The sequence below is a fragment of the Alexandromys fortis genome, unplaced genomic scaffold (genome assembly GCF_014885135.2).
Source record: "Alexandromys fortis isolate MF-2015 unplaced genomic scaffold, M_Fortis_MF-2015_v1.1 scaffold_197, whole genome shotgun sequence".
Lineage (NCBI taxonomy): Eukaryota > Metazoa > Chordata > Mammalia > Rodentia > Cricetidae > Alexandromys > Alexandromys fortis.
Genome location: NW_026068072.1, coordinates 2593340 through 2611111, shown reverse-complemented (window position 1 = coordinate 2611111; position 17772 = coordinate 2593340). Strand labels below are relative to the sequence as shown.

Sequence of the window (17772 nt, the reverse complement as noted above, 5' to 3'; positions counted from 1 at the left end):
TTCCCTCTTCCTCCGAGAGCCTCTTCTTCAGCCCTAATGGGGTGCATGGATTCCTTCCTTGACCTCTGTCTGTGTCCTTCCCATATCCCCAATATAGATACCCCCAGTTCTGTCACCCAGGAGCTCCCGTGCTTTTGGGTTCTTTTAGTGCGACCCTCTGAGAAGTCCATGCCCTCCTTGTTTCTGGGTAGAATCTTGTCAGGGCCCTGAGATGTTTAAGTCATTTTTCTTCAATAATTGGCATAGAGTGCGTAAAAAAGTCCACTCCACTAACTTCAACCACTACCAACACTGGAGCGCTAGGATCCCTGGGGCCAACTCAGCTTCTCTGTAGGTGTCATGGACACCAACAGAGTGGAGTGTCTCTGGGTCATTTGTCACAGTCTGCACAGCTTTCGGAAAGGCCTGTTTGGTCTCTTTCTGTCTCTGTCTCTGTCTCTCGCTGTATCTCCCCCTCCCTCACCCTGGCACCAGCGTTGGAGAGAGAATGCAGGCCTTGTACATGCAGTCAACGGCTCTTACCCTGAGCTACATTAACAGCGCTTGGTTGTTCTAGATAGAATCTCACTCTAGCTCACGCTGGCCCCGAACTGACAGCCTCTTGAGTTCCGGGATTACAGATGTATGACACAATGGCTTCCTCATTCTTTTCCTTTTCTCCTCCGCCCCTCTTCATTTCTTCTCTGACAGGGTCACTGAATGCAGTCTTTTTGTTTTGAGACAGCATCTCACTATGCAGCCCAAGCTAGTCTGGAACGTACAGAGATATGGCCGCTGGGATTTAAAGGTGCGTGCCATGGTTTTTTTTCTTTTTAAGGATTTAGTGTGTGGGTATGTGTGTCTGTGCCTGCTTGTGTGTCTCTGCACTGTGTGAAGTTAGTGAACCCAGGTAGATCCTCTGCAAGAGCAGTTAATGACCACAGTCACCCAGTGTCAATGTAACCCGGCTTTCTCATTCTTGGCTGTAATAAATGCCAGTTCTGCTTACCTCCAGCGTTACACAGGAGGGGTAGACGAGATGACTGCTTTGAAAGATGTCCATTAGCAAGGTGTGCATGCCTAGCTATGGGCCAGTCTTCCTGGGAAAGACTGCAAGTTGACTCCAAAACACCCCAGTGACTACAATGGAGCACCTCATTTGCTCTGCTGAAAAGCTGGGGGAGAGCCCCCCTTTCACACATCACACTGCTTGGTGACTTTTTGACACAGACCTTCTCTGTGTCAGATTCCAGAATTTCTAAGTATTGGTGCCCTAGATGCAGCACAGCTGCCAAGGTCCTACCCCTCCTCACTCTTGCAACTCTTGTTGTCCCCGAAGACTCTGCTGGTTCCTCTCAGCACAAGCCCTAAAGTCTGTAGCCCACCCAGCTACATCTCAAGGCTGCCGAGAGTGTGACCATGAACACAGTGACCGACAGATGCTCTGGATAAATTCACCGCTCCCTCATCCTTCTGATATGGCCACTGTGAGTTCTTGGGGTGTTGAAATTGGAGCCGCAGGGCTGTGTCCCCGGCACCTGGCCGCCCACATGGCTAGCTTATGCCCGAAATAATTACACGGAAACTGTATTCTATTAAACACTGCCTGGCCCGGCTAGTTCCAGCTTCTTATTGGCTAGCTCTCACATATTGTTTTAACCCATTTCTAATATTCTGTGCAGCCCACGAGCTGGCTTACCAGGGAGGATCTTAACCTGCATCTGTCTGGAGCGGGAGCATCATGGCGACTCCTCACTAAGCTTCTTTCTCCCAGAATTCTCTTCTGTCTACTCCGCCTACCTAATTTTCTGTCCTATGAGGGCCGAGGCAGTTTCTTTATTATAATTAACCAATGTCCTTCCCCCATCATTGGGGGGCTGGGATCCCCGCTGTCCCAGGATCTGTCTGCTGATCCCACATACTGCATTTCCTTCCTGCAGTTTCCACGTCACCCACTGCTCACCAGGGTATGGTGGTTAGACTGAAATTGGCTCCCACAAGCTCATAGGGAGTGGCAATATTAGGAGGTGTGGCTTTGCTGGAATAGGCGTGGCCTCGTTGGAGGAAGTGTGTCACTGTGGAGGCGGGCTTTGAGGGCTCCTTTGTTCAAGTGTGACACCGAGATCACTTCCTGTTGCCTGCGAGATGTGGGACTTCTCCAGCACCGTGTCTGCCCGCACACCACCATGTCTCACTATGATGATAATGAACTGAACATCTGAAGTGTAAGTGAGCCACCCCAATTAAGTGTTTTTCTTTATAAGAGTTGCTGTGGTCATGGTGCCTCTTCACAGCAATAGAAATCCTGAGACACAGGGACACTCCCCACCCACACATTCCCGTCCCTCACCTGCTTTCAGAGCACAACCTAAGACAGGCTCTTGTTTTCTAGAATGTTCTAAAATAAGGCCCTAGAATGCTGGTATTGAATCTGGATTCCTTATATTTATATATGGTCTGCACACACAGGCTTGGCAGAGTTGCTGCCAGCCCCCGGTTTCTCCATCCCTGTTTTCTGTCTTCTCAGGGGCCAATGCTGTCTGTGCTATGCCTGTTCTCTATGGAGATCTTGTCTTTGTACAGAGGAGGTGCGACTCCTTATTCCACTAAGGAAAGAGATGCCTAAAAGGAAGCCCTGGGCTGTGTGTGTGTGTGTGTGTGTGTGTGTGCGCGCGCGCCCCCTCCCCGTGCGCGCCCCTGTGCGCATGCTTGATTCCCACTATCCTCCCCTAGCTTCCTAGGTGGCTCAGGCAAGTTTCTCTCCCCCAGTATCTCAGATTCCTGGTTGGAAGCAGGAGTCATAAGCTCTCTACCATCCTCCCCTAGGGCTGTCTTTCTGGGGTCCAGTCCACACCACAGCACGCCCTAAGGTGGGGAGGGGCGGCGGCGTGGACAGCTCACCTATCCTTCTCCTGAAGCAGAAGCCTTTCCAGATGCAGGTGCAGCTTCTGACCCGCTGGAGCCTCGATGGTCCACACGCAGCGCTGGCTGCTGTTGGCGTTTCCAGGGTAACTGGGGGAGAGGACTCGGCCAATGGTGGCGTTGTGCACGGTTCCTCCACACGGGGCTGGATGCAGAAAGTGAGGTGGTGAGGGAAGAGCAGAGAGGAGGTAGCGGGTTTGGTCTCCCCGCGCTGCACCCAAGCCCTTTAGCTAGGGTGGAGCTGGGAACACAGGAGGGAGGCTGCTGACTTGACCCCATGCATGGAGTCACCAACATCTGGGTGCCGCGACAAGGAGGACCTGAATGTTCAGACTGAGCATAGATGTTCTTTAGGAAATCCAAATTCATTCACTCACTCATTTACTCAGTCACTCAGTCACTCAGTCACTCAGTCACTCAGTCACTCACTCACTCACTCACTCAGTCACTCACTCACTCAGTCACTCAGTCAGTCAGTCAGTCAGTCAGTCAGTCACTCACTCACTCACTCACTCACTCACTCACTCACTCACTCACTCAGGCATTCATCCATCTCTGTGTGTGGTCAGAGAACAACCCACAGGAGTTGACTCTTTCCTTCCACCGTGTGGGTTTTGGGGATTGAATTCATTCTTTAGCCTTGGCAGCAAGAGCGTTAACTCATTGAGCCACCTCCCTGGCCTGATGCCTCGACTCTCAGTTATGAAATGATTCTCAGAGGCAGATAGGAGCAGTTCACAGAAGGAGAAGCATGTATCTAGGACTTAGTGCACAGATACCGCAGCAGCGGAAGAATCGAAGAAACTCCAGCTGAGTTCTGCTTTTACCCACCCATTGGCAGGCTGAAAAATATCAATAAAGTCAGAGCACAATTGGCAGGGGTCATGGCTTTACTTATGCACAGTGGGCAACTCACTAGGTGTGCTGCGACCATTTCCCAAAGCGCAATTCAGCAAAAACTCATTTTAAAACTATGTCAGAACGCCCTGACCCAGAAATGAGCCCTGCAAGTTTATTCTGCAGGGAGCTTTGGATTTGATCTGACTTGTGAATGAAGCTGCCCAGCTCTGCCTTCATCCTCAAAACCAAAACTAGAACCGGGATGAATCTCCAAGCACACACTGGGCTTCCACGGAGCCATCAAGCACTGCATTCTCAGACACTGCTTACGAATCCTGGAGCAAATAGACAGGCTTCCTGTGAGTGAGCTACAGAGGTAGCTTGAGACCACCGAATATAAAAGTGATTTGTTTCTGTCTTCTGTGCATTTGTGTTTCTGGAATTTTCTTTTAACCAGAGCCATATAACACTTTTATGTTAAAATAATATGGCGAAGTGACACTACAAAGTGATTTGTGACCCGCAGGAGCTGCACAGCTGTCAGAGCACAGAGGAGAGGACGTGCTGGGACTCACTCTCAGGGGGTCGCAGTTGGTCCAAAGCCTCTTCGTCCAGGGTGATCCCTGTCCTTGAGGAGGGTTGAGGACATGTAGGAATCTTTCTTGTCTAAGCAAAAGGCCCCCGTTCCTCCTCCAGGGTCAGAGGAGCAGAACACACAAGCACAATTGGGGTCTCCATCCGGAGCCAGATTAAACCGGTCATGTTGTGGAGCTGCCTCTTCCTTTGAGGATAAACACGGCTCCCAGCTTTTCCGGAGTCCTGGGAGTCCCTACTCAGGTGTCACTTTTCCTCAGCTTCTTTTTTGGATTTTTAATTTTTTTCTTTTAGAGACAAGGTCTCATGTAGTCCAGACTGGTCTCAAATTCACTTTGTAGGTGAAGATGACCTTAACTCCTGCTCCTCCTGCCTCTGCATCCCGAGTGCTGAGATTTCATGTGTGCTGGGGATGGAAGCCCAGGCTACGTTCAGCTAGGTGAGCACTCACTGCGCTCAGTCACTCATTGCCAGCCTCCGTGTTCTTCACATCTCTCTGAGACCAGCCCGCCTCTGCCTTCCAAGTGCTGGCTTAGAATTTCTCTGCAAAGCACCTTCCACAGCGGCTTGGGCTCTCGGCTGTGATGACAGTGGGGTCGTAGTGCACCCCAGCTCCCGATGATATGGCTTATAGTGTGCGCTCAGTGATATCAGTTTCTATTTAGTTACTTCTTAAAAGTTTGCGAGAGGATCTCCATTTGTAGCCCAGACTGCGTTGAACTGTGAATCTCCTGCCTCAGTCTCCCGAGTGCCAGGACTGCAGGCTTGGCTTCATGAAACATTTACTGAGCAAATAACAACTGTGCCCCTCACAAATGGGTCAAAGGAGCTGAGAGGCATTAAGCCACTTGCTCAAGGACACACGGCTGACAAGCAGAGCCACTGGGATGTAGGCCGGGGCTATTTCAAGCCATGTCTCGTTCATTGTGGCATCCGATGATTCGGAAAGAAGCCAGTGTTGGGGGTTGTGGGTGGAGTGGGCACTTTCCACGTGGTGGGTGAAGAAAGACTGCTCCTTGCTTTGGTTCTCTTAGCTCTGCAGCTCAGTTTGCGACACCCAGTAGATACTCACAGCGTGTCTGCTGACTGACAGAGTGATGGGACTGGGTTGGCAGTGGAGAGGTTTGATAGCTCTCCCTGCCCTGCACTCAGCTGTGTGGCAGGTGAAGCGAGCACCAGGAAACCGGTTACCCCACCTCTGAGAGCAGGATTCCCTTTCTGTTCCATTCCAGGGACACTGTCCTCCTGTCTGTCAGTCAGAGACTCAAATCATTGTGCTACGTATCTGTGACGGAACTGGCACAGCCAACCTGAACCTGAGGTGTGCCCACGGTGGCGGGGGGTGGGGACATGATCTCACCCCTGACAGGTCCCTCATGAGGAACAGGCTGCTGCTTCCCATCCTGTCCCCTCATGTCTTCTGACATGTCAGTATAGTTTCTTTCTTCTTTTTCTTTTTTAAAATTTTTTTTTTTTTTAGATTGGCTCTCACTCTATGACTGTCCTGGAACTCACTGTGCAGACCAGGCTGGCCTCAAATTTACAGATTCTTCTGCTTCTGCTTCCTGAGCGATGGTGTTATATTCTGACTTCCTCAAATCTTCTGAGTCCTTTCACCTCTGGGAATTTGCACAGGCTAGCTCACTGGTCGGGACAATCCCCACCCTCTGCCTTCACTTAGCCTCCACAGCCTGGCCCCTTGGGGACTCCTTCCCCGGTCTCTGACTTACCATCACTTCTTATCCCTGAGCCCTTTCTCTAGGGTGACGGGGTTTCTCCTGTCCTCACCTGCGATGTGACACTATGCATATATACCCTTTCTGGCACTCCCTACTCCCCCCGCCATGTTAGCTCAGATGTTTGTCACACATTGTGGTGCTTTGAGAATGGTCCCCATAGGCCCATATATTTGAATACTTAGTCACCAGGTAGTAGAACTGCTTGGGAAGGACTGGGAAGTGTGGCTCTGTTGAAGGAATTTTGTCATGGGGGGGGGTAGGGTGGGGTGGACTTTGCAGTTTCAAAAGCCCATGGCAGGCCCAGTCTCTCCCTGCCTCCTGCCCGTGGACTGCGATATAAAGCTCTCGGTTACTGCTCAGCACCGTGCCTGGCTGTTTTCCACCAACTGATCATGGACTAACCCTCTGAAACTGTAAGCAAGCCCCCAATTAAATTTTTTTTAAGAAAGGGTTGTCTCAGTCTTGGTGTTTCTTCACAGCCATAGAACAATAATTAAGACACACGTCCTGCACCAAGCTGCAGACTCCAAGGGAGCTCACAGCTCCAACGGTGGGTGCAGAACCCAGTAACCAGTGAATACTTGTGGGTGTGTTGGTAGGACGACTGACAGACCCTCGTGGCCAAGGATCTTGGCTGTCACCTGCAGGCCCGCACCACCCAATTCTCTCCACCAGGGGGCATCAGGCCACCTTAGTTGGTGGCTGGCATCAACTTTTGGTTCACATTGACTGAGTTCAAAACAAAACAAAACAAAACAAAACAAAACAAAACAAAACCAAACAGCACCAGCCACCTGCAAAGTCCAAACAACAGAAGAAACAAGGGCTAAATCAGACCTTGTCCTCAGAGAAAAGGTAGTGCCACAGGCCACATGAAGAGGTCAAAAGAAAACCACAGAACAGGCGGAGAGGCCTATATATCGTATCTCATAGAGGTTTGGATTCAGCATATGTAAAGAGTGTTTGCAGAACAAACAACAACCCAGTAGCCTCTTGAAGGCAAAAGGTTTGAAGAGTCTTCCTTCGGAGATGGCGGCACACTGACAGCTGCCAAGCATATAAAAGCGTTTGAAAAGAGCTGTGAGGTACTTATCAGGAAACAAGAGCATGGCGAGATGCCTATAGACCCACTGTGCTGGCTATAGAGCACAGAAAACAGGGAATTGATAAGTGTTGGCAGGACAGAACCACTGTACCACCGGGGGTGGGGAGCGGAGGTGAAATGGCGCAGCTGCTGTGGGAAGTGTGGGCCTGTCGGGGTTAACGCCTCAGGATCATATTGAAGAGAAACGAAAACCGATTTCCTTGTTCATAGCAAAGCAGTTACTTAGATAAAAGGTAGAACTAATTCTAACGTCTCATGATGGACAGGCAAACAAAGCAGAACATAACACATGACGGAACATTACTCAGCCACAAAAAGGAACGGCATGCTTATCCATGCTAAGGATCTTGAAAACCCTGACTAGTGGAAGCAGACAGACACAGAAGCCACGTGTGCTACCTCACGACAGAAACAAAAATGATTGCAGGGCGTTGTAGATCTGGCGAAGGCTTGGCGTCTAGAATACACAAAAACAACGGCAGCCATTATGCAGACTGCTGCGTGATTGCTGGCCAGCAAGGTTCCTGCTGGACAGAGCGGCAGTGGCACAGACCGCTACAACGTGATCAAAGCCTGCAGGAGCCAGTGTCATGCGTTTTGTTACAACACAGTTTGGAAAATAAGAACCTTGACCAAGGTTACTCCAGAGGACCTAGAGCAGTGGTTCTCAACCTGCGGGTATTGACCCCTTTGGGGTTCACATATTGGATATCCTGCATATCAGATACTTGCATTATTATTCATGATTGTAGCAAACTACAGTTATGAAGGAACGATGAAATAATTTTATGGTTGGAGGTCACCATGCCATGCGGTCACAGTGTTAGGAAGGTTGAGGACCACTGCACTATATGGTGTGGCCTCCCACCTCCTGGCTGGTGGACACTGGTGATACCTGAGCAGACAGGCTCCCGGCTGCTCCAGTGGGGTTTGGAGGCATTGATACAGGTCAGAGTCTTGGCTCCCTGCAGTTCGTAGCCCAGGTGGCAGTGGAAGTGGGCCACCCCACCAGAGTGCAGATCCATCACGGTGACATCTCCGGCCTCGGGCCGGCGGGGGAAGCTGCAGCTCAGCTTGAAAGCTGGGGAGGAAGGAGAAACGCAAGTGCATGAGCTGCAGACAGGGAAGCCGGCGACCCACATTCAGGCAGCAGCCTGGTGCGGAGGACAGAGGGGACCCTGGGAAGGCTGGGTGCTGGAGTTGCCAGCTTCATGGTTTCTCCACGTCAGTTTTCAAGGTGGCTTGGAACTTGCTGATTTGGCTAAGTCAGTAGGGCAGCAAATCCCAGAATCCACTGGAGTTACAGGTGTGCCCCGCCTTGCCTTTTATGTGGGTTCTGAGCATGGAGGCCCAGTTCTCACATATGCATGGCAAGCTCTTTACCTGAGCCCTCTCTCCAGTTCCAAAATTATCTGTTTTCTTCTTGGCTTTAAAAACCATTGCTCGCCGGGCGGTGGTGGCGCACGCCTTTAATCCCAGCACTTGGGAGGCAGAGGCAGGCGGATCTCTGGGAGTTGGAGGCCAGCCTGGTCTACAAGAGCTAGTTCTGGGACGGGCACCAAAGCTACAGAGAAACCCTGTCTCGAAAAACCAAAATAAATAAATAAATAAATAAATAAATAAATAAATAAATAAACAAACCATTGCTCCCAGGCAGGGAGGAGGATTCTTTTGATTTAATCAAAATGCAACTGGGGTCCCTGGCACAAAAGCCCAAGAGTGTGGTTAGGTGTTAAGGGAAAGTGAGGCCAGTGTCTCCACCCGACTGGCCTCAGAGGACCCTACCCTGGTAGTGCAGCTGGAAGGTCCCGAGCCCATCATCCTGGAAGGTCCGGAAGTAGACAGAGATGGCGTTGGTGGGGCTACGGATCACCTGGCCCTCCACCAGGAGAGTCTGGTTGGCTAGGACTGTCAGGGTGGGGCCGTCCACCCCACGGATGGAAAGCAGTTCCCCCTCTGATAGGTTCACACTCTTCACCTGGAACACACAGGGTAGATAGAGAGCTGGGGCAGCAGGGGTGAGGCTGGAGAGGGCACCCAGAGGCCCCTGTGCAGGCAACTGCACTGGTTACTGAGTGGTGGCTTGGACTCAGCACACTCCCTCCTGTCTGTGTGAACTGGTGAGCTGGCAAGCGAGGGTGCTCTTTTTCTGGGTCTCTCTCAGCTTCCTCCCTCCTCACTGTGTCTTCACTCCAGGGCACCCCGCCTTCCCCAGGCACTTGTTGCTGTTTACTTCTGTGCTCTATGTTGTAAGGGGTGAATGGCGGTACTGTGTACCCATGTGCACACATGGACATATGCTTTGTATGTGGTGCCTGCTTGTGTTTAATAAGCAGGGTGTTAAGGGACTTCCTTTCTGGGTAACGCATCCGACGCTTTGCCAACATGTCACCTCTGTGTTCTCGGGCTTCAGTGGGTCATGCACTTGTAGGAGGTCCCACTCTAAAAAACCAACCAAAATAATTCTGATCTGAGAAAAGGAGATGTGTCAGTAAGGGCAACCAAGACTGGGCTACCTGCAATTCCACTCCGTAGCCCGTGTAGACCGTCACATTGTATGTGCACTCCAGGAAGCTGCCGAGGGGCTGAGGTGGGAAATCATTTGAGTCGATGTATCCCTCGGGCTCAGAGAAGCTCACGCTGCAGAGAGCTGTGGAAGGAACAATGCTGTGGTCAGGACACAGGGCTGCGGCCAGGAGCTCACAGGTGGGCGGTGGAGTGGACGTCGACCTATGGGCTTAACTGTATGTCCACCAGACCCCATGTGCCCCTGGAGTCAACACAGAGACAAAACCAGGGATGACTCTGCTGCTGGGCAACAGGGAGGAGAAGAGAAGCTGAGAAGGGTGTCCGCGGAGGTGCAAGAGAGCCAAGAGCAGAACCTGCAGCCACAAACTTGAGTAGGGATTGCTGTCTTGTTTTCATTGATGCCTGCTGACCTCTGTCCTCTCCTGATGGAAGTTACAGGTTATCAGAGGGCAGCCCCATTCAGCCTTAGACAGAATGGCATTCCACTCCCATCTTTTAAAAATAATTTATTAAGACATATATTTTATGGATATGGTTCTCTATCTCCATGTACACCTGCAGGCCAGAAGAGCGCATCAGATCCCATTATAGATGGCTGAGAGCTGCCCTGTGGGTGCTGGGAATCGAACCCAGGCCCTCCTGAACACTACCAATGAGCCATCTCTCCAGCCTCCTTTCACTCTCATCTTAAAGGCAGGTAGATCAAAGCACTGGGAGGGTCGGTCGGGCCATCTCACAAAACACACATTCAGACCCGGCGGACAGCCTGAGTTGTGAGGTACAGAGCACAGTGACCCCTAAACAATGGTGCTGGTGACAATGTTCTAAGCAGAGGACTTGACTGGGAGAAAAACAGAGGCCTGGAGGTGGCATTACCAGGAGCCTCCAACAATCTGACCCAAAGCTTACCTACTTTGGGCAAGTACACCTGGCTCCTGGTGTCAATCTCCACAGCCTGCATCAGCTCAAAGACCCCTGCCCTGTCATACAAAATCCGGTGATTTTGCACATTTTTGCTCTTCTCTCTGCTCCCTACTCCAAGAGGGTGGAGATGGCCTTGGCAGTTTGTTCCCTATAAACCTTTCTTGCTATCCATGGAGAGGCCCAGTTCTGCAGTTTCAGGGCACCCTCGCTTGCACAGAGAGCGGCTGCGATGCACGCTTGGCAGCTGTGGCCTCTCTCCATAGGAGAAGGATGCAGACAAAGAGAGGTACCAAGTGCAGGCCTGGAGAGCAGGCTCAGCAGTCTGCTTCCTGCTCCAGCCCTTCTATAGGAGGTGTAGGAACTGAATGTCCTGCTCCCTTACAATGTCAATCATCTATAGCGACACTGCCTCCCCATGACGACAGAAGGCTGTGGGAGCAGTTCTCCTATGGTTTAGGGAATACGATGAGGAAGAAGCCTGGGGCTCATAGAATGGATACAACTAACTTTTCTGACATCTTTGTATCCGTGGTTGGCTGACTCTACAGAGAAACCGGAAGACAGGAAGGGCCGCTAGCCTGGAAAAGCCAGGGCACTTCCAGTGAGGGCGTGGCTCCGTAGTATGGCCCTTGCCTAGCATGTGCTGGACCCAGAGTTTTATTCCCAGGACACCCGTGGACACACGCACACACCCTCTCAAAACAAAGTAAAAGGACGGCTGGAGCGGTAGCTTGCGCTCCCTCCGGGAGCAAGGCCGTGATTCCACGCCCTCTGTGGAAAGCACAACAAGGAGGTGAGTGTGGCCTACCTGGGGCCTGCTCCGTGGTGATGATGGTAGTGGTGATAATGGTGGACGTGGTGGTCTCCTGGCTCTCCTCGGAAGCGGACCCGGTCAGCTCATTGTCACCCTTGTCCTGCAGGCTCCCAGGGCTGCTGTCGTCGGGGGCCTGTGCAGGCTCCGGGCTGTTCGGGAGCGAGGTCACCAGTGTGGTGAAGGGTACGATCTGCAGTGGAGCAGGCGCTGTGGGCTGTTCAGGGTCCCCAGGCACACGCGGCTTTGTGGTGGCTGAGGCAGGGGACCCTAGTCGCTGCAGAGTTGTCGGGGTGGCCAGGGGCCTCAGCTGCCTCCGGGCCGAGTTGAGTTGCTTCAGGGACGGCAGGCCCTTCCTGAGGGCTGGGGTGTGCGGGACACTGCCCTCATCAGGGAGTGCAGGGGGCAATGACCCCTCCAGCATTTCCAGTGCTTTCTGGGATGGCAGGGGTCCTGGGACTGCTGATGTTACCCTCTCTTCCATGTTGCTCTCCAGCGAGGCAGAGGGCAGGAGGTAGGCTGTGGAAGGGTGTGTGTCTCCCTCTGGACCACCATCTGGGAAGAGGGGGAGAAAACATAGCCATTAGGTTGGGTCTGCCTCACCTGTCACCTGTGAGGGTGGCATCTAAAGGTGACACCCCAGACCAGATAGGGACCATTAGTTCACTGACCTCCCTTCCCTTCTTTCCTTTCCTCACTTCCTCTGTTTCTCTTTCCAGAAGAGTTGGGGGTCCATCATGCTGGGACCCACTAAAGGTTAAGCCTACAGAAGTCAAGGACACCAGCTGCTTGGTGGTGGGGATGGACGTGCCTCATGGTGGCAGTGAGGGTACTTCACGGGACATCGCAGCAGACACGGGTATTTGCTGATTGGTTCGAAGGCAGATTCATGAGGGATATGTGACTACTGGCAGAAAGGCCTAGTGCTGGGGATGAGCTTGCCCTACAGCGAGGAGCGTGGAAGAGGAGGTCTAGGGCCAGAGCTGGCAAGGGTGGGAGGGTTGGCGGGGCCTGTGGATCTTGCCATTCTGTGATTTATTTCTATCTTGAAAGTACAGCATGACCCTCGAGTTCCAGTGGAAATATGTCACAGTAAACCGATGGCAAGCTGCAGGCTCAGGCTCCACCCAGCTTCATAGCTTAGCAACCTCGGGCCCTGGAGCTCTTTGATCGCTTTGCTGACCCACACAGTATTAGGTTGCCCGCGGCTCCCAGTGCCACTAGAGAAGACAGTGCCACACACTGCCAGCCCAGAAAAGGTCTGAACTCCATTGAAGGCTCTGACTGAAGGGGTATGGCTTTGGCAGCACCACTGGTTTTCCTTCCAATGGTTTAAAAATTAGCGCTTTATCTTTTTGTTAACAGAGGATTAAAATGTTCTCACCATCAATGATGAACAAACAATGGCACAGTGAGAAAAGACAGCAGGTTTGAGTGTTTGTGGGGCAAGTTTGGACTTCAGCACGCCACTCTAAGAATACAAACTTTAGGCCGGTGGTGGTGGCACACCTTTAATCCCAGGACTTGGGAGGCAGAGTCAGGTGTGAGTTCAAGGCCAGCCTGGTCTACAGAGTTCCAGAATAGGCACCAAAGATACATAGAGAAACCCTGTCTTGAAAAACAAGCAAGCAAGCACACAAACAAATAATATAAACTTTAGAGTCAAACTGCTTGGTTTTTTCTCTGTCTTCTTTTCCTTTTAGAGACGATGTCTTCTGTAGCTGCTGTGTGCCTGAAGCTCGCTATGGAGCTGAAGATTCCAGGTCTCACGATCCTCCCTCCTCCACTTCTGTAGTGCTAGGATTCCAGGTGTGCTACCATGCCCAGGTTTAGGTGGCGTCAAAGCCCAAACACAGAGCCTCATGCTAGGTAAACACTCAACCCACTGAGCCACTGAAAAAAGGGAGCAGGAAGAAAGAGAGAGAGAGATGCTGCCCTCAGTTTGCTTCCTTCTTTCCCTATTCAGCTCGGGACCCCAGCCATCCACTCCAGCTGTCTGTATTTAGGATGGGTCTTCTCAGCCCATTCTCTTTGAGAATGTTCATGGCGTCCGTCTTAGGGTCATTATGGCTGTGATAAAAAACCAAGACCAAAGCGACATAGGGGAGAAGAGGGTTATTTGTCTTATGCGTCCACAACATAGTCCATCACTGAAGGAAGTCAGGACAGGAACTCAAGCAGGACGGGAACCTGGAGGCAGGAACTGATGCAAAGGCCACGGAGGGGGGCTGCTTACTGGCTTGCTCCTCTTGGCTTACTCAGCCTGCTTTCTTGTAGAGCCCAGGGGTGCCACCACCCACAGTGGTCTGAGCCCTCCTCCAACAATACTGATTAAGAAAATGCCCTACAGCTGGATTTTTTTTAATTAATTTATTTATTTATTAAAGATTTCTGTCTCTTCCCCACCGCCGCCTCCCCTTTCCCTCCCCCTCCCCCAATCAAGTCCCCCTCCCTCGTCAGCCCAAAAAGCAATCAGGGTTCTCTGCCCTGTGGGAAGTCCAAGGACCACCCACCTCCATCCAGGTCTAGTAAGGTGAGCATCCACGAAACTGCCTAGGCTCCCACGAAACCAATAGGTCCAGTAGAATCAAAAACCCGTTGCCATTGTTCTTGAGGTCTCAGTAGTCCTCCTTGTCCGCTATGTTCAGCGAGACCAGTTTTGACCCAGGCTTTTTCAGACCCAGGCCAGCTGGCCTTGGTGAGTTCCTGATAGAACATCCCCATTGTCTCAGTGTATGGGTGCACCCCTCGCGGTCCTGAGTTCCTTGCTTGTGCTCTCTCTCCTTCTGCTCCTGATTTGGACCTTGAGATTTCAGTCCGGTGCTCCAATGTGGGTCTCTGTCTCTGTCTCCTTTCATCGCCTGATGAAGTTTAATATTCAGGAGGATGCCTATATGATTTTCTTTGGGTTCTCCTTCTTATTTAGCTTCTCTAAGAACCCGAATTATAGGTTCAATGTCCTTTATTTATGGCTAGAAACCAAATATGAGTGAGAACATCCCATGTTCCTCTTTTTGGGTCTGGCTTACCTCACTCAGGATGGTGTTTTCTATTTCCATCCATTTGCCTGCAAACTTCAAGAAGTCCTTGTTTTTTACTGCTGAGTAGTACTCTAATATGTATATATTCCATACTTTCTTCATCCATTCTTCAATTGAAGGGCATCTAGGTTGTTTCCAGGTTCTGGCTATTACAAACAATGCTGCTATAAACATAGTAGAGCATATACTTTTGTTGTGTGATAAGGCCTCTCTTGGGTATATTCCCAAGAGTGGTATTGCTGGGTCCATGGGTAGGTTGATCCCAAATTTCCTGAGAAACCTCCACACTGCTTTCCAGAGTGGTTGCACAAGTTTGCATTCCCACCAGCAATGGATGAGTGTACCCCTTTCTCCACAACCTCTCCAGCAAAGGCTATCATTGGTGTTTTTGATTTTCGCCATTCTGACAGGTGTAAGATGGTATCTTAAAGTTGTCTTGATTTGCATTTCCCTGATCGCTAAGGAAGTTGAGCATGACCTTAGGTGTCCTTTGGCCATTTGAACTTCTTCTGTTGAGAGATCTCTGTTCAGCTCAGTGCCCCATTTTATAATTGGGTTGATTAGCCTTTTACAGTCTAGTTTCTTTATATATTTTGGAGATCAGACCTTTGTCAGTTGCGGGTTTGGTGAAGATTTTCTCCCAGTCAGTGGGTTGCCTTTCTGTCTTAGCAACAGTGTCCTTTGCTTTACAGAAGCTTCTCAGTCTCAGGAGGTCCCATTTATTCAATGAGGCCCTTACTGTCTGTGCTGCTGGGGTTATACGTAGGAAGTGGCCTACAGCTGGATCTTATGAAAGAAGTTTCTTCTTTTTATTGTTAGTCCCAGGATTTTTCTACACAAACAGCGTCATTTTTAAATTGTTTTTATTAAGCTATATATTTTTTCTACTTCCATCCTGCCCTCTCCCATGATCCATATGCTCCCAATTTACTCAGAAGATCTTGTCTTTTTCTACTTCCCATGTAAATTAGATCCATGTATGTCTCTCTTAAGGTCCTCTTTGTTGTCTAGGTTCTCTGGGGTTGTGATTTGTAGGCTGGTTTTCTTTGCTTTGTGTCTAAAAGCCACTTATGAGTGAGTACATACGATATTTGTTTTTCTAGGTCTGAGTTACCTCACTCAATATGATGTTTTCTAGATCCATCCATTTCCTGCAAATTTCAAGATGTTGATATTTTTTCTGCCATGTAGTACTCCTAATTGTGTAAATGTTCCACATTTTCTATATCCATTCTTTGGTGGAGGGGCATTTAGGATTTTTTTTTTTTAGGTTTTGGCTATGAAAAACAATTCTGCTATGCACATAGTTGAGCACATGTCCTTGTGGTATGATTGAGCATCCTTTGGGTATATACGGAAAAGTGGTATTGCTGGGTCTTGAAGTAGGGTGTTTCCTAATTTTCTGAGAAATCACCATACTGATATCCAAAGTGGCTGGACTAGTTTGCACTCCCACCAGCAATGCAGAAGTGTTCCCTTTTCCCCACAACCTCTCCGGCATAAGTTGTCATCATTTGATCTTGGCCATTCTTACAGGTGTAAGATGGAATCTCAGAGTTGTTTTGATTTGCATTTCTCTGATGGCTAAGGATGTTGAGCATTTCCTTAAGTGTCTTTCAGCCATTTTAGATTCCTCTGTTGAGAGTTCTCTGTTTAGGTCTGTACCCCATTTTTATTGGATTATTTGTTCTTTTGATGATCAATTTTTTGAGTTCTTCGTATATTTTGGAGATCAGCCCTCTGTCTGATGTGGGGTTGGTGAAGATCTTTCCCCATTTCTGTAGCCTGCTATTTTGTTTTGTTGACTGTGTCCTTTGTTTTACAGAAGCTTCTCCATTTCAGGAGGTTCCATTTATTAATTGTTTCTCTCCATGTCTGTGCTACTGGAGTTATATTTAGGAAGTGGTCTCCTGTGCCAATGCATTCAAGTGTACTGCCCACTTTCTCTTCTGTGAGGTTCAGTGTGGTTGGTTTTATGTTGAGGTCTTTGATCCATTTGGGCTTGATTTTTGTGCATGGCGATAGATAGGGATCCATTTTCATTCTCCTACATGTTGATATCCATTTATGCCAGCACCATTTGTTGAATATGCTTTCTTTTCTTTCCATTTTATATTTTTTGCTTCTTTGTAAAAAATCAGGTGTTTATAGGTATGTGGATTGATATCTAGGTCTTTGATTTGGCTCCATTGGTCCTCCTGTCTTTTTTTTTTTATGCCAATACCAGGTTGTTTTCAGTACTGTAACTCTGTAGTAGAGTTTGAAGTCAGGGATTGTGATGCCTCCAGAAGTTCCTTTATTGTACAGGATTGTTTTGGCTATCCTGGCTTTTTTGTTTTTCCAGATGAAGTTGAGTATTGTTCTTTCGAGGTCTGTGAAGAATTTTGCTGGGCATTGCAGATTGCTTTGGATAAGATTGCCATTTTTACTATGTTAATTCTACCTATCCAAGAGCATGGGATATCTTTCCATTTTCTTATGTCTTCTTCAGTTTCTTTCTTCAAAAATTTAAAGTTCTTGTCATACGGGTCTTCCACTTGTTTGGTTAGAGTTACTCCATGATATTTTATGTTATTTGTGACTACTGGAAGGGGTGCTGTTTCTCTGATTTCTTTTTCACCCCATTTATAATTTGTATAAAAGAGGGCTACTGATATTTTTGAGTTAATCTTGTATCCTGCTACATTGCTGAAATTATTTGAGTTGTAGAAATTCCTTGGTAGAGTTTTTGGGGTTGCTTATGTAAAGTATCATACCATCAGCAAACAGTGAGTGTTTGACTTCTTCTTTTCCCATTTGTATCCCCTTGATCTCCTTTTGTTGTCTTATTGCTCTAGCTAGAACCTCAAGAACTATATTGAATAGATATGGAGAGAGTGGACAACCTTGTTTTGTTCCTGATTTCAGTGGGGATTGGGAAGCAGTTTCTTGATTGAGGTTCCTTTCTTTCAGATGACTCTGGCTTGTGTCGAGTTGGCCTAGAACTAGCCAGAACAGCAATCTTAAGTTGGAAAACGCTAAGCTGAGCTGTGGCAAATACGCAGTTTCTTCAACGAAGGGTTGGCCTTGCAGCTGCTCAGAAGAGCCGTGGAAGAGCTCTGGTCTGCTCGTCTGTCTAGTGGGGCTACTCTCTGCTGCTCATTGGAGCTACCATCCCTTAGCAAGCCAATGTGCAGGGCTTTTAGGAGAAGATTTGTGTCCCGCTAGCACCTAGCAGGTGCCAGCTGCTGCCACCACCTCTCCTCGTGGAAATCACAGCATGTCCCTCTGCAGGAAGCCAGAGCAGCA

At 49.4% G+C, this 17772-nt stretch overlaps 1 protein-coding gene across 3 annotated transcripts in view; it reads right to left on the bottom strand.

The window, feature by feature from the left end:
* Window positions 1–17772, bottom strand: part of Sez6l (seizure related 6 homolog like) — a 155920-nt gene that overhangs the window by 43421 nt on the left and 94727 nt on the right. For all 3 annotated transcript variants that reach the window (XM_050121049.1, XM_050121050.1, XM_050121052.1), the window contains exons 2-6: window positions 11441–11998; window positions 9696–9829; window positions 8965–9157; window positions 8075–8260; window positions 2881–3046 (exon numbers count right to left, since the gene is read on the bottom strand). In XM_050121049.1, coding sequence (XP_049977006.1) covers window positions 2881–3046; window positions 8075–8260; window positions 8965–9157; window positions 9696–9829; window positions 11441–11998 — 1237 coding nt within the window. The remainder of the gene's footprint in view (window positions 1–2880; window positions 3047–8074; window positions 8261–8964; window positions 9158–9695; window positions 9830–11440; window positions 11999–17772) is intronic.